This window comes from Podarcis melisellensis (genome assembly GCF_964234715.1).
Source record: "Podarcis melisellensis genome assembly, chromosome: 16".
Taxonomy (NCBI): domain Eukaryota; kingdom Metazoa; phylum Chordata; class Lepidosauria; order Squamata; family Lacertidae; genus Podarcis; species Podarcis melisellensis.
The window spans coordinates 28,795,548-28,819,758 of NC_138533.1; the positions used below are offsets into that span (position 1 = coordinate 28,795,548).

Genomic DNA, 24,211 nt, shown 5'->3' on the forward strand with positions numbered 1-24,211 from the left:
TTAATTGCAGTTTCCGGGTCACTGTCAAAGGTAGCCCCATGTAGAGCGCATGGCAGTAGTCCAAGCCTAAATCCTGCCCTGTCTTTTAGGACAACATCTGATCCAGGCTTGTAATTCCTTCTCTCCTGCCCATTTAATAATAGCTGCAGCTGGGTCATACACAGTTCTATTTTTCTAGAGAAAACTAGAACTCACCATGAGAGCCGCCCTTGTTCTCTTATATTGGCCATGGTGCCCACCTGAGAGGTGCCGGAACTGAGTTCCGGCTGAAAAAAGCCCTAATCAAACATGTCTGGAGGATACAAAGAGTGCCTTTCAGAAACATGGAACGTATAGCTCCCCTCTGGCTGTCATTTCCCTCAGATTGTGCTTTCAGAGAAAGATTTCCAAGTCTGGATTTCTTGCAGCAACAAACTAGCTCAGTGTTGAAGAACCTCAAGTTCAGGGCATAAATGCATCACTCTAAGCCTCTCCCTTTCAGGTACCTGATGTGCTCATCAGACCACACCTCTCCAGGCCACACCCCTCTTCCCAGGCCACACCCCTCACCAGATCTATTTTGGATCCTCCTTTGGTGGTTTGGCTGGTAGGAGTGGGTCCTTGATCTCTGCTCATTAGTCTCACTTATCAGGATGGAGGACTGAGAGGGGCGTGTCTGTGTGTTTGTAGAAACCAGCCCACTGTAGAAAGGTAAGATTGGCATTCATTGCTCCGCCCCCACCTTTTGCCTCCGGCCACGCCCACCCCTCACACCTGGCCCTCTGGGCATTGCCTAGAAGGGAATGTGGCCCCTGATCTGCAAAGGGCTCCCCACCTTTGCATGAGCTGAACTCGCGCTTTGAGAGCTGGGCTTTGCGATAGGAATGTTCTATGCAAATGAATGGAATCGCACGGGCAAACAGACAGGATCCATTACCTAACAATGACAGAGCAAGGTTCTCTGAGAGGCATAAGCAGTTCTTTGGCTTCCGTGTGAACATTTGAGGCAAGAGACTTCCTCACGTTGGCAAAACCCCTCGATGCTAGGTAGCCCGCTGGGCAGGATCCTCAACGAGGAATTTGGAGAGGTAAAGAAACCCCAGGCTCACTTCTTATAATCTGGGATTTTTCACCCTTAATGAACACTATTGTGAGTAGCAGTTTGTTTTTTTCAAAAAAGGCTGGCAGATCGAGTATGGGACGCACTCGGATATGGAAGGGTTTGGTTGTCATACATGCATTAGAACCGGGATTTTCCTATTCTGATTGCCTCAACTTTCAGAGTTTCTAGCCCTCATGAAACCAAGTGCAGTGGCACCAATCTGGAATACTGCTGCTACTGATATCTGACAATTTCGATATTTCACCTCCTGCTTAAAACTATTTGGTTCCACTGAGTGTTTTTATAGAATTGATTGAGCGTAGCTCAATTCGTTCTGTTTTTATGGCTATGTAATTTTACAACGTTTTAACGGTTTTGCTGCATGGCGTCGTGATGTTTTGAAAGTGCGGGCGGTTTATAAGTATTATATATTTATATCGAAATTAAACCCTCTGTCCCTTGCCAGATCCACATCTTCGCTCTTTTGCTACCAAACTCCGATATCATTCACACACCAAATATTTCCCCTCTATGAAAATGTTGATGAGCACTTTCCTTCCTAGACCTTTCATCAGGAATTCACTTTTGAATTCACTTTGTAAAATAATAGTAAAGGTAAAGGTAAAGGGACCCCTGACCGTTAGGTCCAGTCGTGACTCTGGGGTTGCGGCGCTCATCTCGCTTTATTGGCCAAGGGAGCCAGCGTACAGCTTCCGGGTCATGTGGCCAGCATGACTAAGCTGCTTCTGGTGAACCAGAGCAGCGCACGGAAACGCCATTTACCTTCCCGCTGGAGTGGTACCTATTTATCTACTTGCACTTTGACATGCTTTCGAACTGCTAAGTTGGCAGGAGCTGGGATAGAGCAATGGGAGCTCGCCCCGTTGCGGGGATTTGAACTGCCAACCTTCTGATCGGCAAGTCCTAGGCTCTGTGGTTTAACCCGCGTCCCGTAAAATAATAACAACACTCCTATTTTTGTGTGTCTGTTTGCGCAGGAAGAGGAGACAGAAGGTGTGAAAAGAAAGGAGAGGACAGCTGCTGTCCTTTCAGCACCATGGTGAGTCGTAGATATTCCGGCTATCTGGCAGATGATGAGAGCCTCAGGGGACCTCAGGTAAGGCCCAAAGAGAGACAGAAATGGGTTGCCCTTGGCCATCCCATTCGAGGAAGGGGAGTCACCCAAGCTGAGTCAGTGTAGTGGTTAGAGTGTTGGACTGTGACCTGGGAGACCAGGGTTCGAATCCCTACTCAGCCATAAAGCTGACCTAGGGCCAGTCACTGACTCTCAGCCTAACCTACCTCACAGGGTTGTTTTAGGGGTTAAATGAGGAAGGGGAGAACCGAATATGCCAGGCGCAATTAGCTTCATGGAGTAAAAAGTGGCATAATAAACGCAACAAGAAAAGTGCCCTCTGGTGCTGCCCTACTTTGACATTGGACTTGTCAGTCTTAGATGGCAGGAGGGGGTGGCAGCATTCAAAGTAGTGGGCAGCAGCAGAGCCAGCTGCCGTCCAGGATACCTCAAGGACTGCCTGATCCCTTATATTCCTGCCAAATCGTAGAGTTCTTCAGGGGAGTCACTGTTAGTGGTTCCCCATGGCTCTGATGCATGGCTCATAACCACTAGAAGCCACGAGTTGAGTATTGTGGGCCCGGTTTTAAGGAACCCGGTTTTATCTGAACATACCTGAATTTTGGGGACATGGGTGGCGCTGTGGGTTAAACCACAGAGCCTAGGACTTGCCGATCAGAATGTCGGCAGTTTGAATCCCCGCGACGGGGTGAGCTCCTGTTGCTGAGTCCCTGTTCCTGCCAACCTAGCAGTTCGAAAGCATGCCAAAGTGCAAGTAGATAAATAGGTACCGCTCCGGCAGGAAGGTAAACAGCGTTTCCGTGCACTGCTCTAGTTCACTGCTCTTAGTCATGCTGGCCACATGACCCGGAAGCTGTACGCTGGCTCCCTCGGCCAGTAAAGCGAGATGAGTGCCACAACCCCAGAGTCGGCCACAACTGGACCTAATGGTCAGGGGTCCCTTTACCCTTTACCTTTACCTGAATTTTGCAATGTGGTTCTCCAAAGAATATGCATCTATGAACGAGAAAACATGCACAGAATGCACACATTAGTGAAAATAACAGATGCATTAGATTTTAAGGAAATTGCTTACAAAAACATGTATATTAGTCAAAACTGAATGCAAGCCTGTGTTCATCAGGAGAAATTTGCACTCTGCTGATATATTTTCATGGGTTTTTTTAAAAAGGCAAATTGCTGCAGAAATGTGGAGAGCTGAAATTAAGATTGAAAAATGAGAAAACTAGGGAACCAAAATCGACAGATTTGTTGACCTCTTACTGGGGCTGAGCACCACTCAACTGTCAGTAGTGCTTGCTTCTGATGGCATTGGTTCAACTTGTAAATCCCATTGAGCTTCAACAAAAGGTCTTCAGCCAGCTGAAATGTAAACATTGGCTTGCAATTAAAAATTCAAATAATTGTAAAAGGAAGTGTTACCATTTAAATTGCTAGCATGAAGCAGGGACCCCCAGCAAAGGAAAGGAAAGCAGTGACTAGCCTCTACCTGCTTATTTCCTCACACTCTGACTAATCTGCCACAAATAAACTTGAAAGCCTTATTATCACCTCCTCCACTCACCAGAGCAGCCAATTACTCAGGCCAAACCTGTCATAATTCCTGCTCTGAAAAAAGTCCCAGAACTACACACCCCTGTGTTTTCCCCTCCACTATATCACTGCCTACATTGCTGGCGTTACGTGCATTTTTGATACAGTCCCAGTAACTTCAGACCCCTTTTCACCCTGGTTTTTCCTTGTCTACAGCTGAGACAAGGAGATCCCTCTGCCTGGAGGAACATCCTGAGGCCACCCTCCCGCTGTCAGTTCCGGGACCAGTTCACCGCCACCACAACTTCTGAGTTCAGAGCTTTCAGCCCAGACAAAGGGAAACGAAAGCAGCGCTCCAGCAGTCACGGCGAAAGCAGCCACCTTGCCAACGAATTCTCAGAGTTTGTGGATTTCTTAGCTGACGAGGAGGTCCTGGAAAGCCTTCAGAACATCGTCGAGGATGCCGTGCGGAAGCTGCGGCGAGTGACGACCGAGGATGGAGACCCGATATTTGATATCGAAGAAGAATCTGGCTCCAGCATGGACAGCAGGTCGTGGTCCTTCTCCTGCAGCTCGCAGTCTAGGTACCACACCACCTCGGCCACTTCCAGCTCTGAAGACGACTGGGAAGCATGTCTCACAAGCAGAAGGGAGCCTGGGCTCGAAGGAAAAATGTCCCTCCTGGATAAATATGCCGCCAGGCTCCCGAGGCTAGATGAGAGGCCCAGGGAGGGAGTTTCCGGAGGATTCCACGCAGAGGTATTTGGAGGACTTTCTTGACGGATCGGACCTCCCGCACCGCGCTGAGAGTTCCCCGCTCTGATCCAGCCAATGTAATCCATGCACGGAAATAAACTTCTGCACAAAATGTCTGGATCCGCTACAGAAAAGCCTGCTATGTGTGTGGGGGGAGGTGTTTATGGGTGTGGAAGTAGTTTACTATATCCAGCAATTCCATAATGCATGGAATAGTTAGGATGCATTGTTGCATCGCAGGACCCAGCAGTAGAAAGGGAGCCTTCTCTTTGCAGTTCTTTTCCAGCCACATGCCTAGTGGCCAACTCCATCCTCCTCCTCCTGGAGCCATGGCTTTGAGCCTTTTTCAGATCCCTGAACGCTCCTTTCATTTACTGAGTCAGGTTGCAGACAATATCCTGCACAGACGCTTCTGTTTTTCCCTTTGCAATCTCCTACTGTTCTCATAGCGGTGCAGGTTCTTAGCCTTCAAGGCACTGTGTGTTGTTCCTGGGGTGTGTGTGTGTGATGTGATTCTTTCAAAGCTAGTGACGGCATGGCAATTGGAAAGGTTCTCTATAAAACTTGAGTGTCGCAGGATCCTACTGGACAGTGCCTGTGACGCAGCTAATGACAGATAAAAATCGCAGTTGCACTCCAGGCTTGAATTATGTTGTGACCCTAATGCAGGGGTGGGGAACCTCTGGCCTGTGGGCCATACCTGGCCCATCAAATTGCCCAATTTTGCCTGTCAAGTTTTCTCCAAATCATGCTCACCTACCCATCAGCTGACATCACCGTTATTTAATCTTACATTGGCTGCACAATCAGGGACGAACAGGATCACGCAGCCTAGCTAGCAGGATTTACCGTATTTTTTGCTCTATAAGACTCACTTTTTTCCCTCCTAAAAAGTCAGGGGAAATGTGTCTGCGTCTTATGGAGTGAATGCAGGCTGCACAGCTATCCCAGAAGCCAGAACAGCAAGACGGATCGCTGCTTTCACTGTGCAGCGATCCCTCTTACTGTTCTGGCTTCTGAGATTCAGAATATTTTTTTTCTTGTTTCCCTCCTCCAAAAACTAGATGCGTCTTATGGCCTGGTGTGTCTTATAGAGCGAAAAATACAGTAATCCCCATTCATCAACTGATGAATGAAGATTAAAACCATTGAGTGTGTGGTGGGGTTGCAGTGGAGAGAAGCCACTTAAAAGAGAAGCCGCTTTAAGACATTCCCTGCACTTCCAACAGGAGCGCCTTAAAGCAGTTACCTTTGCAAGTGTCCCCATGTTCCCCATTTAAAGCACCAACGATAAGGGTTTAAAAGGAGAAGCATGGGCAAAGCCACGCGGGGGGGGGGGGTTAATTGGTGGATATCCCCCCTCCCAAAAAATAACTGTCAAGTCTGGCCCATGAGGCCAATCCTGATAATAATCTGTCCTGTGGACCCTAAAATGCCCCTCCCCGCTGCTCTAATGCTATAGAGCTCATCCTTCAGCAATGAATGAACAATGCCCACATCTGTGTTAAGGAATCCTTCCTCCTGCGGGAAGGTTCCTCGATTCTAATTCCATTGTGCAGGGACAGCGTATCAGGCATCCACAACTGGATGCATGGACTGAAAGAGGGGTACAGGCTCCTCCAGACGGGTGTTTTACTGTGAGTGTATTCTGCAACATATAACAATAACAGTGAATTAGTGGCATATTGATTCTGCTTCAGTTTGTTCCGCGATGTTTCCCAATGCCACTAGATCGTTGCTGTCCGGACGGGCTATAGCACAAGAAAAGTAGGACAAAAATAAACCAGAACATTTGTGCTATAAAACATTCCGGGATTTCAGCAGGGAGTTATGGGATGTGCACTGATTGAAAAGGGAGCAGTGTGACTCTCCCAAAACTTTTTGCAGGGGTGAATATGACCGAAAGCGGGAACACGTGTGAGATCCCTGATAATTCCGTGTGCACAAATCATCATGAATGCACAATAAAAAATGACATCTGGAGGGGCCCATGGAAGGGGAGGGTGAACAATAGTCATTCCACGGTGAGAATCACACTTTTCCAGAATGGTACCTATTGTGTGATCACTTATTAATGTCAGTGGCATAGCGTGGGGGGTGCAGGGGGGGGGCCGGCCGCACCGGGCGCAACATCTGGGGGTAACGGTTAGGGGGTGCAAATCCATGGGTTAGGGGGCGCAAATTACTTGCCTTGCCCCGGGTGCTGACAACCCACGCTACGCCACTGATTAATGTGCAGCAATTATCACAGGTCTCCTATAACAACCTTTCTTTACTTTCTTTCTTTTTACTATTCTGCTGTTTGTGGGAATGGTTTGATGTGATAAAAAAGGAAAATGAAAGAGTCAGGAAATAGCTCAGAGTACCCAAAGACACAGGAGAATGTAGAAATTGTTCAGAGAGTCATTCTGATTGATTGATTGATTGATTGATTGATTGATTGAACTGGGTTGCTAAATCTTTTGGTTTGTAGGGGTAGACCAGGGGTAGACAACCTGAGACCCTCCAGATGTTGCTGGACTCCCATCCGTCCCAGCCAGCATGGTCCATGGTCACGGATGATGGGAGTTGTAGTCCAGCAGCATTTGGCGGGCAAGAGGTTGCCTACCCTTGATTCAGGGACAAAAGTCTCCACTTAGGATGCAAATCCTAAGCGAGATGGGAACACTGGCCGTGCCTTTGGTAGCTCTGTGAAAGAGCACCTGCTTTCTATGCAGGAAGGTTCAACCCCTGCTGGGCAAGAACCCTGTCTGTAACCTGGAGAGCTGCTGCCAGCCAGTGTTTACAATAATGAGTTAAACAGGTCTGACTTTGCATGAAGCAGCTAAGAGAGAGGAAGAGCAAGTGTGCATTTGGGCATTGGTTGTCCAAAACCCCAGGGAGCTTCTGCCAGTCACTACTATACACCAGTGCTTTTCCATCTTGGGCCTTGAGATATTGTTGGACTAAAACACCCACCATCCCCAACCAGCTTAGGCAATGGGTAACAATTTAGTACAACAACATCTGGGAGCCTAAGGCTGGAGAGTGTTGGTGTGGATGCTAGATGCACCAATCGTTTGGTTCAGCGTAAGGTGGTTTTTTTACGTTCCTCCGTTGTCTGATCTGGGAGTTATGAAATGGTCTGTTCCCAGCTTCCACCTAGAATATCCAAACCGAACACATCCCCTTATTACTTGTTTTGATGCTGTTATAATATACTTTCTTTTCTCTTCCTTTACTTTCTCCTTTACTCGCTTGCAGACATTTTCAGAACGATCAGGCGACAGTTATTATTTCCGGCAAGAACACTTCCACATTTGGGCCAAACTGGCAGAGTCTTTCACTAGGCTACACCCACCGCACAGAGATTATTTTGCAAAGTTCAGGAAACAGATCCCAAAGCAGACGATGTCCGTAGAGTCCCTGCACAAGGAGATCACCAGTGTTCTGAAACGGCCCACGCCCAGCAGCATTCCCTTGTACTATCCAGGAAACGAACCTTTCTCAGCCTTAGATTTCTTGGAAGAAAACAAAATCCTCGCGGCTCTTCAATGCATAATAAACCAAGCGGTCCTCAAAGTCCTGGAGGTGACAATGGCGGATGGATTCTCCTTTGTGGGCACTTACGACGATCAAGGCCACCCTCTGCTGCCGTGGGGCTCTTCAATGGAGGAGAGCGAGGAAGGCGAGGGCGAAGAGGAGCTGAGGAGCGGCTCAGCCGACTCCGAGAGCGGAGAGGACACGTCAGAAGAGGGTGACTCCAAATCCGAAGAGGGGAAGGAGGGAGAGGGGGGAAAGAAGAAGAAGAAAAAGAAGAAGGGGAAGAAGAAGAAAGACAAGGGGAAGGAGAAGGAAAAGGAGAAGGAGAAGGACAAGGAGAGGGAGAAGAGGAAGAAAGCAAAGGGGGAATCCGTAACCCCATCCCCGGAAGAGAAGGGCAAGCCAAAATATACACCACCAGTCCTTCCAAAATCTAAGCGGAAATCTATGGGGCCTGAGGAAGCTCAGCGCAAACCCAAATACGTGCCGCCTCCGCTGCCAAAAACGAAGCCAAGGCCACCGCCAGAGGAGCCCCCACCCAAACCGAAATACGTTCCGCCCCCGCTTCCGAAACCAAGACAGAAAAAAGACTCTACTCAAGGAGTTGTTGAGTCCAAACAGGTACGTAAATTTCTAAAGAAAGGGAGGCTGCGGCCTACCTGGGGTGTATGAAAAGGGTCCTGCAGGCCTTACCCACTTATAGAGATGGGGGGAGGGAGAAGGTTTGAATCCGTCCACACTTAAATTTGCTTAATTTGCGCTTTCCAAAACAATATGTGAACTAAAACACAGCCATCCTTTGAAATTTGCACTTCTTCTGAATTTTGCAGTGCTGTTTTCCAGCCGAGCGATGTATTGAAAAATAAAGTGTGAATGAAAATGCAGGTGTTAGCAACAAGAATAATCAAAATGCTTTGGCAAAAATAACAGTATAGTACCTGTTTTTGCTAATAGATAGTTAAATCCAACCTGCTGGGGTGATTTGCTGATGGCTCGCTACTGTCAGTAGAGTAACTAATGTTAATTTACTCAACCATCCCTCTCTAGCATCTTTCCAGACAAGCAAGAAGCATTATCAGAGTTCAGGGATAATAACAATAACAATAACAGTAATGACAACAACAACAACAACACATGCAAATAATTTCTCTGTATGCCACTCATCTGACTGAGTTGCTTCGAACAATTAAAACATCAAACACAGTAAAGCATCATTATAAACTTTCCTATACAGGGCTGATTTCCAGTGTCTTCTAAAAGTTGTATAGTTATTTATCTCCTTGACTTCTGATGGGACGGTGTTCCACAGGGCAGGCGCCACTACCGAGAAGGCCCTCTGCCTGGTTCCCTGTAACCTCACTTCTCGCAATGAGGGAACCACCAGAAGGCCCTCGGTGCTGGACCTCAGGGCAGAATGATGGGGGTGGAGATGCTTCTTCAGGTATACTGGGCCAAGGTCGTTTAGGGCTTTAAAGGTCAGCACCAACACTTTGAATTGTGCTCAGAAATGTACTGGAATACATACTAGCCAGGAAAAAATGACCAAGAAGGGTGTAAAGCAGGGGTGGCCTAGGGCGACAGCCTAAGGGCCCCATCCAGTCCCTGGGCCCCATCCCTACAGTAAAATATGAGCCAAGCCTTACTTTATTATCCTTTTAAAAATTCTAAGCCTTATATCATATGGCAGAGGTTTTCGACCTTTTTGGTCCACGGCTCCCTTGACCAACTACATTTTTTCTGCAGCACCCCTGTGGGGCTGAGGAGCCCAGTTATGTCACCCCTCGACTGCAGAGCTGAGAGCCTCTCACCCTTTTTCGAACACCCTCCCTTGTGGAGTGTTCCCTCAGTCTCCTCTCTTCTCCCCTCACCTTGGGAATCCTCTGGGCTGCCGCCCCTGATCTCTGAGCTGCCCCCCTGCCCCAGAGAGAGATGCCCCCTCACACTGCCCCACAGGGGCCTGAGAGGCACCATTCACCTGGGGAGTTTGTAGCCAGGGCTGCGGCAACGAACAGCTGTGCAAACCTTTGGGTGGCAGAGATGTGAGAGGGCATCAGAGGTGAGGGAGGAAAGAGGGAAAGAGGCTATTATTACCAGTGGCACCCCTGACCATCATTCAGGGCACCCCAGGGTGCCACGGCACACTGGTTGAAAACCACTGTCCTATGGCATTGTTAGGGACCCGGGTGGCTCTGTGGGTTAAACCACAGAGCCTAGGACTTGCCGATCAGAAGGTTGGTGGTTCGAATCCCCATGACGGGGTGAGCTCCCGTTGCTCGGTCCCTGCTCCTGCCAACCGAGCAGTTCAAAAGCTCGTCAAAGTGCAAGTAGATAAATAGGTACCACTCCGGTGGGAAGGTAAACGGTGCTTCCGTGCGCTGCTCTGGTTCGCCAGAAGCGGCTTAGTCATGCTGGCCACATGACCCGGAAGCTGTACGCTGGCTCCCTCAGCCAATAAAGCGAGATGAGCGCTGCAACCCCAGAGTCGGCCACGACTGGACCTAATGGTCAGGGGTCCCTTTACCTTTATGGCATTGTTAAGTAACTCTTTCAACACTTTCTGTCTTCCCTTTCCACTGTTCCAAGCCTGTTGTCTCAAGGCGTATCATCAGCCCCAGTGACATCAAGCGTGCCCGCCTGCAAGGCAAGCCCCTCCCGAAGCAAGCCATCATTGATTTCCTGATTGAAAACGCAGCCAAGCTCATCTTGTACAAGTACAACTACGAAACCCTTCTTTCCGAGAAGCTGGGCTTCATCTCGGTTCCCGTAACCAAGGTCCTGCTGGAGATCATGTTCGGCTACAAGAGAGTGAAGGGCAGTGGGATACGGCTGTCGTCTCAAATCGACTGGTCAAAAGTCCACGACGAGATCTACGCACCGCGCAAACCGAGGCCCAAGACCCCGAAACAGAAAGACAAGAAGAAAGGTAAGAAAAAGAGGGTCCTGTGGGACCTGCAGAAAAAATCGGTGGAGAAGAAGAGCGTCCTGTTCAAATCTGACATGCCCACTGGCAAAGTCGTGGTGATGAAAAGCGCCGTGGAGAAGGAAGTGAAGTCCGGCATACTGCAAAAAATAGAGTCCAGTAGCCATCAAGAGGGTAGCCAAGAAACAGATATTTTTGATATAGTTGCTTTCGGAGAGGGCGAATCTGAGGAGTTATCTGTAGAGGGCGAAGGACTTCCAGACCAATTCGTATCAAGGAGATCTATCACTTCTGAAGACAGCAAAACCTTGCTTGAAGCTCCAGATTCTGAAGACCAGTCGCCACTCGATGTGACGCCAAAGGCATCGTCTTCTCAAAAATTAAACATAGACCCTGACGGGGCCAGAGGGTCAGGGACTGTTCTGCCTGAAGTAGGAGCTCCGAGTCAGAACTCTGGAGAACATTTGAAGAAACACTCGTCGTCTCGGAGGTCTAGCCTCAGCGAGGAAGGTAGCAAAACTCATCTGCCTAAAATCTAAAACTGGTATAATAGCAATAAAGCATATAGGTTTGTATACCCTCGTGGTTTTGTAATTTATATGTACTGTATATGCCCAACTACCGAATCTGTGGAAGGTCTCAGACAAGAAGTCAATTAGCTGATGAGAGAGAATAATATTTGCAGACTGTTATTTTACAACCTCTTTCAGCTTCCATTGTGGCGCATGATGGAAGTTATGCCCTACTGACATTTCAGAGCAGTTCAGAACCTAAAGCAGGGGAGGTTGACCCATTAAGGCAAATGAGACACTGCCCCATTTACCTCTGCCCTCATCCAAGCCCTAGCTGCCTGCCCTCTTACTTACAAGTAGTCCACTGGCCATGAGCTTCCTCCTCCTCAGTTTCAGTTTTGACCTTGTAGAACTCGGTAGGGAAGAGGATGGGGGTAAAACTAGAATGAGTTGGCCATGCTCCACCTGCTACTGGTCTGCCTGCTTTCTACTCTCTGCCAGTCCACCACCAAGCTGGAGATCAACAGATGCCAAATATTTTATACTTGCTTTAGGTAGAAATTCCATAAATGTCTGTAATTTATGTGCCTAAGGTTGAATCCAGCTCAGTGAGGCCTTACTGAAATAATGGACTCAAGTTGGTACTCAGCATGGGTTTCTTCCATATGTTGTTGGGCTATAACTCCCATAATTCCTAACCATTCATCATGCTGGCCGGGGCTGATGGGGTTTGTAGTCCAACAACATCTAGAGGGGACCACACTGGCTTCTCTGCTATAAAATGACCAAATGCAAAACCAAAGCAGACCCAACGTAGATAAAGCTGGCTTGGTTTTCAATTGCTTCGCTATGTTTTATGGGATAAAGTTGCTATTTAGGACATGGCTGAAATAGCACAATACCTTTATAGGGGACAGATTTAGTCCCATTTCATCGGTGTCCCTAAGCATACCCATTTACTGTATTTTTTGCTCTATAACTCACTTTTTCCCTCCTAAAAAGTAAGGGGAAATGTGTGTGCGTCTTATGGAGCGGATGCAGGCTGCGCAGCTATCCCAGAAGCCAGAACAGCAAGAGGGATTGTTACTTTCACTGCGCAGCGATCCCTCTTGTTGTTCTGGCTTCTGAGATTCAGAATTTTTTTTTCTTGTTTTCCTCCTCCAAAAACTAGGTGCATCTTGTGGTCTGGTGCGTCTTATAGAGTGAAACTTTATCCCTTATAATCAGGCATAGGCAAACTCGGCACTCCAGATTTTTTGGGACTACAACTCCCATCATCCCTAGCTAACAGGACCAGTGGTCAGGGATGATGGGAGTTGTAGTCCCAAAACATCTGGAGGGCAGAGTTTGCCTATGCCTGCTTATAATGAACTAACAGTCTCATACTTGGCGTTGCTTGGGAATTCCAAGAAACCAAAAGAGTGGTGCAGTTGTGAAAGCTTAAGTCCAGTATCTTGATTCAAAATGGTATCCAACTGTATCCAAACATAGACAGAAACTCACTCCTTGATCTCAGGAACAATCAAGCAAAATTTGGTTACCACATCTTAAGAGGTGTCCAAGTGCACGTTGACAGAACTTTCCAAAATGTATAGCTGATACAGAGGGCCCCGGGTTCAATGCTTGACTTCTCCAATACGAAGGCTTAGGTCATGGGCAGGCAAAATAAGGCCTGGGGGCGGGATCCAGCCCAATTGCCTTCTAAATCCGGCCTGCAGATGGTCCGGGAATCAGTGTGTTTTTACATTAATAGAATGTGTGCTTTTATTTAAAATGCATCTCTGAGTTATTTGTGGGGCATAGGAATTCATTCATTATTTTTTTTTCAAAATATAGTCTGGCCCCCCACAAGGTCTGAGGGACAGTGGACCGGCCCCCTGCTGAAAAACCCCTGTCTTAGGTTGACCAAGAGATGCAAAAGAACTCTACTCGAGAGCCACTGCCCATGTTCTTTATCTTTGGGCCCACAGATTTTGCTGGACTAAAACTCCCATCATCTCCAGTTGGCTCATCCAGCGGTCAGGGATGATGGGAGCTGTGGTCCCACACAGAGAGGACTGGGGAGGGGGGCATATTTGGCTTCTCTATCACTGCAAAAGTCAAAATTGTAGCAGCATAAAGGAACCCGGCTGCAAGGGATGCAACGTTTGATCTTTGAGCTGTTCTCTGAATGTCTTTATTTATCACTAAGCTCTGGCCTGCTGTGGTTCCACGAAAGCATCTTTTGCTTCAAGATTGCAAGAATTAGAAAGAGGAAACTAATATAATAAAATAATAAAAAGCTTGCTTTGAGCCAGCTATGTGTCTCTGCTCCTTCTTCCATCCAGCAGCATGGTCTGGAATGGAGCTCTCCATCTCAGTCTGTGGGTCTCCCAGTATATCCGCCACTGTGGGAAAGTGGCAATGAATTATCAGGGCAGTAAAGAAAAGACAGGCCAGATAATATTTCAACGCCAACCAAGTTCTTTGACAGCAGCTATTCTAAAGGCAATTACAACTTGTCGTTTTAGTTTTGCGTGTGTGTGTGTGTTGTTGTTGCTTTAAAAAATATGGCTGAAATGCATTGTTAAGAAGCACAACACAAACTGTACTAAAAACCTTGGGGGGTTAGTGACCTCCCAGAAAATAAACAGGTGCCAGCTAAAGCCCCATAGGATTGATTTTCTATGGCTAAGCTGGCATCCCGAGACATCTGTTTTGCCCTGTTTCAGAAAAACAGCATGAGCCATTGTCGGCCTTAACAGGAAGGAGCTGCCGTTTCTCATGAAATACAAATGCATTATGCGAAGTGTCAGCCTGCACCAGATTGCTTCCTTTCTTCCTTCCTCTCCTCACTCCCCCCCCCTCCATTCGGTTTTTTGCTTGGTCTTTCCAGGCGGTAAGGAAATCTACACGGTTAGTGCAAAAAGGACGCGCAGACTGACGCTCCCTCCTAGCATCCCAACCACCGATTTAAGTAATTCTTCTTCTTCGGAAAAGTGTGTCGTCCCCGGGAGAAAATACATGCTCCGACAAATTAATCTCAAAGCGCCAGAATATTTGGAAAGGAAACTGGTTAATCCCTCACTGAGAGGTGGCTCCTTCGTTCTCAGCTTGTGGGGGTGGGGGCTAGGAGAGGGCCTTCTCTGTGGCAGCCCCTAAGCTGTCAAACGCCTTCCCCACAGAGCTGTATTATACAGTTATCTGTGAATGCTGAAGAAGCACCTCTTTCCCTTGGTTTTTGCCGCTTGAGGTATATATTTTGACAACCACTTATTTCTGTGATGTAAGCTTTTTAAAACTGTTTTTGACATTGTGTTTTAATGGTGTAACCCACACTGGGAACTTAGAGTGAGAAGGGTTAATAATAATAATAATAATAATAATAATAATAATAATAATAATAATAATACTGCAAGGATTGGCTGGACCTCAGGCCTGGGGACGAAAGGGCTTAGCTGGCCTTTGAGATGTCTTGGAACTTTGAAGTGCCAGGCATAGCTCTAATGGCTTTAGCCCAAGCGTAGCAGAGTTTTCCTGCACAGCGAAGAAGCTAGTTGAGGTGGAATGACTAGTCAGCTAGACTCAGAATAACTATTTACAGGATTTATTAAAAGGAAAAATAAAAACAGCAGAGTTTCTGCATACAAAACAAAGCAAAAATAAATCCTTTCTTTCTTTCTCTCTCTCTTAACCATACACAGCACTCCTACTCCTAACACATCTAACACCAAACTGTACTAGCATTCCTAGATAACAGAGTTGAGTGCTGGTTGTTAACCAATCAGAGTAAGTAGTTTCTAGGTCAAGCAGACCTTGGCTTTCTGCCAAGAGTAAATTGACACTGCCTTGTGTGAAGCCAGAATCTGTAAGTTTTCATGAGAATCAATTAACAGAAACTGAACAAGATGCTCCTCAGACCCCATCCTCAGTCACAGCCCTCCTGGTTCACAGTCTCCTCACGTGTGTTTGCCTGGTTGGTATGTGTCCCTGAACTAATTTTAGTCTTCAGGTGCTCGGCCGGGACCTATAAAAAATAGCTTTTAATGTGCCTGCCCCTTTTCAAAGGGCTGATTTTGACTTATATAAAGCTTTAAACGGCACATGACCGCCATACCTCAAGGACCGCCAGTCTCCATATGAACCTACCCAGACCCTGAGACCATCCTCTGATGCCCTTCTTGTTGTGCCTCCTCCACAAGAAGTCCAGAGGGTGGCAACACGAGAAGGGGCCTTTTCTGCAGTGGCTCCCTATCTGTGGAATGCACTCCCCAGGGAGGCTCACCTGGTGCCTTCATTGTACACCTTTAGGTGCCAGGCAAAAACATTCCTCTTCAACTAGGCCTTTGGCTGATGGACATCCAACACCCTTTTAAAATGTGTTGGGGAGGAGGGGATTATTGGGTTGTTCTTGTTCTTATTTTTATTTTTGTATTTTGTATTTATTTTTATTATGTACCGGTATTTTATTTTTTATATTGTGATTTTATTATGTATTTTATTTTTTATATTGTGATTTTATTATGTATTTTATTTTTTATATTGTGATTTTATTATGTATTTTATTTTTTATATTGTGATTTTATTATGTATTTTATTTTTTATATTGTGATTTTATTATGTATTTTTATTTTTATTATATATTTTGTTTTTTATATTGTGATTTTATGTTGGGAACTGCCCTGAGACCTGTGGGTATAGGACGGTATACAAATTTAAGAAAGAATATTTTATTCCCCCATGGAACAGTATTGCTGTCGAGATAAAACGCGTGTGCATTGTCTGCACTTTCCGGAAGGAGCCGGAGATGCTTTTGTTCTGACAGGCTTTCCCAGGATAGATAAATGAGTTGTTATAGAAAAAATAGAGGGTTTGTCTTTTGCTGCCCAACTCCCCAAGGGCCTCAGTCCCCTAAGTCCATGATGAATAGTTGGAGGCAAGTTTCATAGAAAGCAAGGCAGATCTTTATTTTTCTCTTTATTATTCCCTCCCCTCCTAGCAAGGAGTTAAGAGAGACCCCAAACAATGGAGCGCAAACCCCTATAAAGACTTTGGAAATTGCGCACCCTGTAACCCAACACCCCCCCCAAAAAAACATTATACCTACATCACAGAAGGAGGTGATCTCCAGCAGAAATTTGAGAGTGTTGCTTCTCTCCTGTCTGCCAGGATACCTGATAATGCCTTACTTACGATAATTGCATTTTCTGGATAGATTTAATTCCTGAATCTCTTACAGATATTGATAGTTTGCTCAGCTTAACAGATACTTGCCAGACTGTATTTGCAGGGAGGTGTAAGCCCCTACAGTCCAAAGACAATTGGAAAGCTTTTCCCATTTCTTTCCTCCTTGCAGAGAAATATTTGAGGTCAATTTGGGACAGTCAAAATGGCTTGCTCTCCTGTACTATTTCAGACACATGGTTTATATACTTATGTGTGTCTGTTTGCCTTGTACATTTATGAACATTTATTCTATATTAGAGACCTTAGAATTCTTATAACAGGGTCTTCACCACATGTACCCACTTGTTAGGGTTTTAAGTCCTGCTTCAAATATATTCGTTGATGAAGGTGATGGGCTATATGGAATTGGCGGAAATGACCGGCAGGATTCGAGACCAGGGAGAAGAGTCAGTGGAGGAAGATTGGAAGAAATTTAAAGACTATTTACAGAGATATTGTAAAATTAAGGCATTTTAGAATAATGTTGGATTGGAACTAAGTGGTTTCTAGCTGTGATGGGTTAAAAGAATATGAAAAAATGGGTTTATATAAGTAAAAATCTAAGATTGTAATAATTTAAGAATAAGATCTGGGTAACAAAAAGAGGGAAAGAAATTGTTGAATTAATAATTTGATTTGGAATACAAAAAGGGGTGGTATGAGGAGGTCCGAGAAACAAGTAAATGAAAAATAAGGAGAAGGAAAGATTGTTTTTAACAATTTTTGTTGGATTTATTTTCTTTTTTCTGTTTTTTATTTTTTTGTAATGTAAAAATCTTAATAAAAATTATTATTAAAAAAAACAAATATATTCGTTGTTTGTGTGTGTTTAACTGTTGCTATTTATATGTAAATCGCCTTGAGGTGGTGGTTTAGAAGGCGATTAAATACATCAATGATAATAATGCCACCATACAAATATATAGCTAATAGTATGTAACATATGGGTCCCCAAAGGCAATGTTTGGAGGTCCCAGCTCTTAAAAGATTGACGATTACTGCTCAACAGTAATATTATTTTTTTAAGAAAAATATCACCCTGACAAGGCAGTTAAATAATTGCATGTAGGCTGTCCAATTTTTCAAAAATGCCTAAGTTTATAATGTAAAGCGCCTTTCCTCTCGGCGGAACACTTTTCTAAAGGAAAGGACATAAAATCTGAAACGGGCAAAGCGCCTTCTCTCAGACAGAAGAAGCGGGAAATGACTCCTCGACCTGCAGTTTGGGGCTGAATTGTTTGGGGGGAGGACGGGGCTCGAACCCGTGTCTCAGCGGAGTCAGCCCCTGAGAGAGCCAGCTGGCCGCCTCAGCATCTCGCCTTTCCTATTTCGCTTCGGCCCCGCCCCTTTCTCGGGAAGGAGGGGTGGGGTTGGGGGGGAAAGGCGAGGAGGGGGAGGCGCGTTCCTCCGCCACGCCGCAACACCCGATTGGCCGCTCCGCCGCCGCGCGCCAATGAGCATCTCCTTCGTCGCCTTCGCGAGCCGGCGGCAGGACGGGGGAGCGCGTGGGCGCCGTTGGCAGCCGCTGATTGGTCCGCGCCGGGCGCCCTGTGGCGGAAACGGTTCCTGAGGCGACAGTTCGCCGTTTACCTCAGCCGCCTCCGCCGCCGTCGCGGTGCTGAGGGACTCGGGGGGATGCGGCGACCGGGTGGTCGCGGCGGCTTCCGGCCCCTGGCTACCCGCTCCTGGCCGTTGTCGCCGCTCTCTCTGCTCCTCCTCGTGTGCGGCTGGGGCCTGGCGACGGGAGCCGAGGAGGGCGCTGTCACTTGCGGCTCGGTGCTGAAGCTGCTCAACACCCGGCACAACGTGCGGCTGCACTCGCACGAGGTCAAGTACGGATCCGGTGAGGAGACGACTCGGGCGGGCTTCGGGCGGGAGGCGAGCCGAGACAGAGGAAGGGAGGGCGGCGGCCGGAATCTGTTTCAGAGCGGGGAAAAGAGCCGCGCGGCTGCCGGGAGGAAATGAAACCCCTCTCGGCCCCAGGGGGAGGCTGTGGGGCGGGTTAGACACCCGAGGGCCCGTCAGAGCCCCGCTTCGTTTTCCCGGCTAGTGGTCTTCAGAGGAAGGCTGCCATTAGCAGTACAGTGGTACCTCGGGTTACATATGCTTCAGGTTACAGACCCACTAACCCAGAAATGATACCTCGGGTTAAGAACTTTGCTTCAGGATGAGAACAGAAATCGTCCTCTGGCGGCGCGGCGGCAGCAGGAGGCCCCCATTAGCTAAAGTGGTACCTCAGGTTAAGAACAGTTTCAGGTTAAGAACGGACCTCCGGAACGAATTAAGTACTTAACCCGAGGTACCACTGTACAGTGGTATCTCGGGTTAAGAACTTAATTCGTACCAGCGGTCCGTTCTTAACCTGAGGTACCACTTTAGCTAATAGGGCCTCCCGTTGCCACCACACTATTTCTGTTCTCATCCTGAAGCAAAGTTCTTAACCCGAGGTACTATTTCTGGGTTAGCGGAGTCTGTATCCTGAAGTGTCTGTAACCTGAGGTACCACTGTAATGGCATAGGTGCTGGGGGGCCCAGAGCACCAGTGCCGGATTTACGTATAAGCTAAACAAGCTATAGCTTAGGGTCCCGCTCTCTTGGGGGGCCCCAAAAAATTAAAAGGAAAAGAAAAACTTAATGTACATTTCCAAAATATAAGATAATAAAGAAAAACCTACATACAGCAATAGTGTTTTGTGTTGTGTAGGCTCCTATGATGTAAGTAATGGGCCCCGCCTGCTAGCCTACTCCCTAAAATATCACTGGTTTGCTCATTTCTATATAAAGGGTGCCTACATTCTGCATATTTTGTTATGTGCAAATGGCTTTAGATACCTATTAGGTCCATAAATTAGAATATAGCATATGTTCAACACAAAAAACAAACAGAAACAATTTGTTGTTGGCAAAGGACAGCTGGACATATAAAGGATCCCATTACCTTCAGTAGTTTAAGGCCTCATCAAACCTAAATCCGGCCCTGCTGAGCATCCACAAAATGAAGGGGCTGGGCACCCACAAATTTCAGGGCCAGGGCCATTCACGCTTCATGACACCCACAGCCCAGGGCACCCACAGCCAAGCTGGCACTCCTGAGTAGTGGTGGTGATAATGTTTTGTCCTCCTCATCAGCATAAACAGGTTCCCAGAGCATGGGCATAGGAGGTGCTCCCCCCATCATGTAAGTAAATAAAAATACCTATTTTTAGTAGAAATGCAATTTTGACTAAAAGTAGAAATTGCAGAAAGATTTTTATGGGTTTTTCTGAGCCCTTGGGGTCAAAAGAAAGCAGTTTAAAGCAGCTGACATTTCATTCTGAATCTGCTTGGCAGAGGATAATGACAGGTGGCTGTCCTGCACCCCCCAACATAAATCATGGCCATGTCCCAGAGCAACTTGGGAGATGCCCATGATAAAACAGCCCTCTCCCCTCAGGCTTTTACAGTCGGAAAATGAGTAAACCATAAGAAAAAAAGGCACCAGGAGGGAGGAGGAAAAAACATACCCCAGTGCGACAGGCCCTGAAAAGACTCCCAAAGTGGTTTAGGAGGTGTTGGTGATAAAACAGGCAGTGCCCACAGACTTCTCAGTGGCAAAAGGCAGAACCCCAAAAGGAAAAAGGGATCAAGAGGGAGGAGGAACCGAACGTGGCCTTGGTGTTTTACGAAAGAACAGGTATGGCAGGTATGCCCAGTCCCAAGGGTGTCTGAAGTGTAAAACAGACACAGGGAAACACGTCAGGGAAAGGAGAAATGGAGGCGTGGGGAGAAAATGTGGCCATTTCAATTATGCACACTTTGATTTGGTTACCACAATACAGGGGTAGCTAGTGTGGTGCCCTCCAGTTGCTGCTGGACTACAACTCCCATCAGCCCCAGCCAGGGTCACAGTTGTAGTCCAGCAGCACCTGGAGGGCACCATGTTGGCTACCCCTGTAGTAAGATATAGGGACATGGTGAATGAGGGAACGTTCATTATACAGGGAACAAGGGAAGGGAAGAAGGGGCCAGGTGAGGCAAGGGATAGAGGTGAGATTGGGAAGGTGGGTCCTGTTGTGTTCAAAATAGGTGTCTTAGGCAAAACAGAACAGGATGCCTTTTCTGCAGCGGGTGGCTGGTACCCATAGGGGCTGGTCAGGTGGAAGCCCAAAGAGTAGGCAGAACTAGAGCCAGTGAGAGGTAGAGTCATCTAATGCTAAACTACTTACACACTTTACCTTTAATGCACATTCATTACTGCATTTCAGAGGGTTGGACTAGATGACCCTTGTGGTCCCTTCCAATTCTACGATTCTCTGATTCACTCCCTCAAAGAATTCTGGGCACTGTAGTTTACCCCTCACCTAGATACAGTTCCCAGCACCCTTAACAAGTTACAGTTCCCAGGCTTCTTTGAGGGGAAATGATGTGCTTAGAATGTATCAGGGGCTTCTGGCAACTGCTGAAGTTTGCATGGTGAAAGTGTTAACCACTGAATACGTTTCTCCACCAGGAGCTTATTTGATCTTTTATAAAGAACATAAGAAGAGAGATCTGCTAGGTCAGACCTAAAGGTCTTAATAATCTGACATCCTGTTTCCTACGCTGCCCCCAGCCAGATACCTTTGCATGAAGCTTATCAACATGCAGGACAATAAAGTAATGGATATCTTCGCTGAGAGACTGCTTCTGAACAGGGAGCTTCAATTTTTGCCTATTATGGCTAATAGCAGCTTACTGACCTGCCTACAAGGAATATATATATATATGACATACAATATGAAGAGTCCCCCAGGTGTGGAGATGCATCATGTTCAGCATTCTGTTTTCAACAGTAGCCATACCCTGGTATAGATGTTTCTGTATTCTTTTCTAAATTTACATCCTGTATTATTACCAAAGCCTCAAGGGAGCTAGTTCCAGTACATACAAAAGTAAATAATAAAATATCTGTACATGGAAATGGAAATTATCTGTCATGGTTAATTGCTCCCTTTGGACATAGAAAGTTTAGAAAGATTAAATTTATTATTTTTATCCTGCTTTTCTGTCTGAGGACACAGAAGGCTGCACAAAAAACATAACTGAAGCATACACAACAATCATAAAAAGAAATAAATTGCAGCATATAAAAGTCAAATTCAAAATAGTAAGTTAAAATCCAAATAAAGCTTAATAATGGCAGGGGCGGAAACCTTGCAAACCAAAGGCATGCTGAAGCAAAAAGAGAAGGGGCCTCACAGATCTCTGTAGAAGAGGGGGGATGTTCTGCTTTTTTGTTTGTTTTTTGAAGAGAGCAGTGTTCTCAGGAAAGAAAGAACAAGCAGGTGGAGCAACCTCACTTGGCCCAGTTTTATGACAAAGTCTTATTACCTGCCTCTGTATCTGCACACAATGACTATATAGCAATTGTTTTGTTTATAGGAAGTGGTCAACAGTCAGTAACTGGAGTTGAAGTTTCTGATGATGCTAACAGCTATTGGCGGATCAGAGGCAAAACTGATGGGTCCTGCCAGCGAGGAACGCCTGTAAAGTGTGGGCAAACAGTACGCCTTACCCATGTTAATACAGGGAAAAACTTGCACACCCACCACTTCCCATCACCACTCTCCAATAATCAGGTAAAACCAGAGCTTGTCCTTCATACTTGTTTACTTATTTTAAGTGTCTCAAAAAATGTAAGCAAATAAAAATGGAGTTTACTCTTAAATTGAATTGGAAAGTTATGAAGGCATGGAATATCTATATATTTAGGAACAGATTAAAATATCAGTTGTGCTTTTCCATATGTAGTATACAATTTTATTATAAAGATATGCCATTCAATTCTATGCATGTTTACTCAGAAATAAGTCCCAATGCAGAATTGCATGTCTCTTGATATGTGTTATATCCTCCTCTACTTAATTTCTCTCTTAATGTAGAAGAGAATGTGATTTGCAGAGGGGTGGCCCAGATAACACTTCTTAAGTATGCAGAAAGTGGTTGCTGCTGTGGCTTAGGTTGTACTCATAGTGGTGGACTATTGGTAATATGCCCCCACCTTTTTGTTCTTATAGGAAGTTAGCGCCTTTGGTGATGATGGAGAAGGAGATGACTTAGATGTGTGGACAGTGCAATGCAGTGGGACATACTGGGAGCGAGACGATGCAGTACGTTTCAAGCACATAGGAACGGATGTGTTCCTTACAGTAACAGGCGAACAGTATGGCCATCCAATCAGGGGACAGCGGGAAGTCCATGGCATACATTCTCCTAATCATCACAACTACTGGAAGGCTATGGAAGGTGTTTTCATTAAGCCCAGCTTGGACTCTACAAAGCACGATGAGCTCTGAATGTGTGGTTGACATTTTATGTTTAGAGTCCACCAAAGTGTATGAGCTGGTTCCTCTCTTTAAACACCACCCTCATTTTCCAATATTGTTAAGACACTGGAATATATTTGCAGGTCAATGTTTTCATGAGTAACTGCACTTTTGGTGAATTCAGACTGGAAAGAAGTTAGATTTGTTGTTTGGGCCCCCATCTATTTTCAAAAGTCATTTCCTTTTTCTTATCTCATTCCTTCTTTCCCTTAACTAAGAAAATAGTCACTTGCTGTGTAAACAATCTAATCCAAAGTGCAATAAAACTTAAATTTTTGTAATTCTTTCACAAGTTTTGCGTAAACTCACTAAAAATATCTGTATGGAAACCTTGCTTTTAGCAACAACCAGAAGGTGTGGGGGTGTGCTATAATGTAAGTCTAGGAAGAGATAAAAAGTTTTGTAGATAAAATACTTTATAATCCTGCCAAAATTTCTGTAGTTCAGTCCTATTCTTTTTAGCTCCCATTATGCATCATTTGCATCATTTGCTGCTAGCGTTCATTTGTATCTCTTGGGAAATACGTAGTTGAGTATTTTGGAGTAAAGGAATTTTTTAAAAATAGTTACATTTCACTAGTGAAGGGAAGGGGAAATTTGCTATGTGGAAGACCATCCTAAGATGTACACTTCTTTGTACAACTTGGGTCAGTTTCATTTAACACCTGGTCCCTTTCCCCTCTCCATTTTGCATACTTAACATTAAACAGGAGCCTAGCTAAAGGAAAGCCAAATATACTTTATGAGCACGTACACAATCTGGAACCCAGTGACTTCCTTTTCACAAAGTTGCAATTACAACCTATTGCACAAAGTGATTGATATTTATATATATTGAAAAAGCCATATCCTTGCACAACTAGTCTTGATTCTAAATGGGTGGATCATTAGGTTACTCTGCCACCCCAACATTGCCCCCATTTTATATCTGAGCTGAGTCATGTGGCTGTACTGCACTCATACCCATTTTTCCCCCAGGAGGCACAAGTATCACTGGGTAGAATTGATGTTCTTAGGTTGTGCTCTTGACAAGGACAACAGAAGCTGTGATGGACAGCACCTGCATGAGCCTAGGTGGATGCTGAGATGAGCATCCCTTTTGGATAGGGTGGCCAGAGGCTGGAGGCCTTATTGAGAGCCAGCGCCTCACTTTCTGAAGGGCAGTGGATGACCATACTTATAGAGTGCAGTGCATATGTGTTCCATCAGAAGTTACCAAGTAAAATAGAAGCAGCTTTTGAC

The 24,211-nt window shown here is 45.9% G+C and overlaps 2 protein-coding genes across 4 annotated transcripts; both read left to right on the forward strand.

Moving 5' to 3' along the window:
- Positions 1-928: 928 nt before the first annotated feature.
- On the forward strand, positions 929-11,483 carry CCDC116 (coiled-coil domain containing 116). 3 transcript variants are annotated; one of them, XM_081893318.1, is made up of 6 exons: positions 977-1,063; positions 1,096-1,129; positions 2,080-2,198; positions 3,927-4,469; positions 7,710-8,609; positions 10,572-11,483. In XM_081893318.1, the coding sequence occupies exons 3-6, from the start codon at positions 2,139-2,141 to the stop codon at positions 11,445-11,447; spliced, it is 2,379 nt and encodes a 792-aa protein (XP_081749444.1). In that variant the 5' UTR covers positions 977-1,063; positions 1,096-1,129; positions 2,080-2,138; the 3' UTR covers positions 11,448-11,483. The 3 variants fall into 3 exon arrangements, with proteins under 3 accessions (XP_081749443.1, XP_081749445.1, XP_081749444.1); XM_081893317.1 differs by lacking the exon at positions 2,080-2,198 and having other exon boundaries at positions 929-1,063; XM_081893319.1 differs by having other exon boundaries at positions 958-1,129.
- Positions 11,484-18,151: 6,668 nt separating this feature from the next.
- On the forward strand, positions 18,152-23,250 carry SDF2L1 (stromal cell derived factor 2 like 1). Its single transcript, XM_081893514.1, has 3 exons — positions 18,152-18,468; positions 22,026-22,222; positions 22,661-23,250. Exons 1-3 carry the CDS (start codon positions 18,261-18,263, stop codon positions 22,937-22,939), a joined length of 684 nt encoding a protein of 227 aa, XP_081749640.1. The 5' UTR covers positions 18,152-18,260; the 3' UTR covers positions 22,940-23,250.
- The last annotated feature ends 961 nt before the right edge of the window (positions 23,251-24,211 follow it).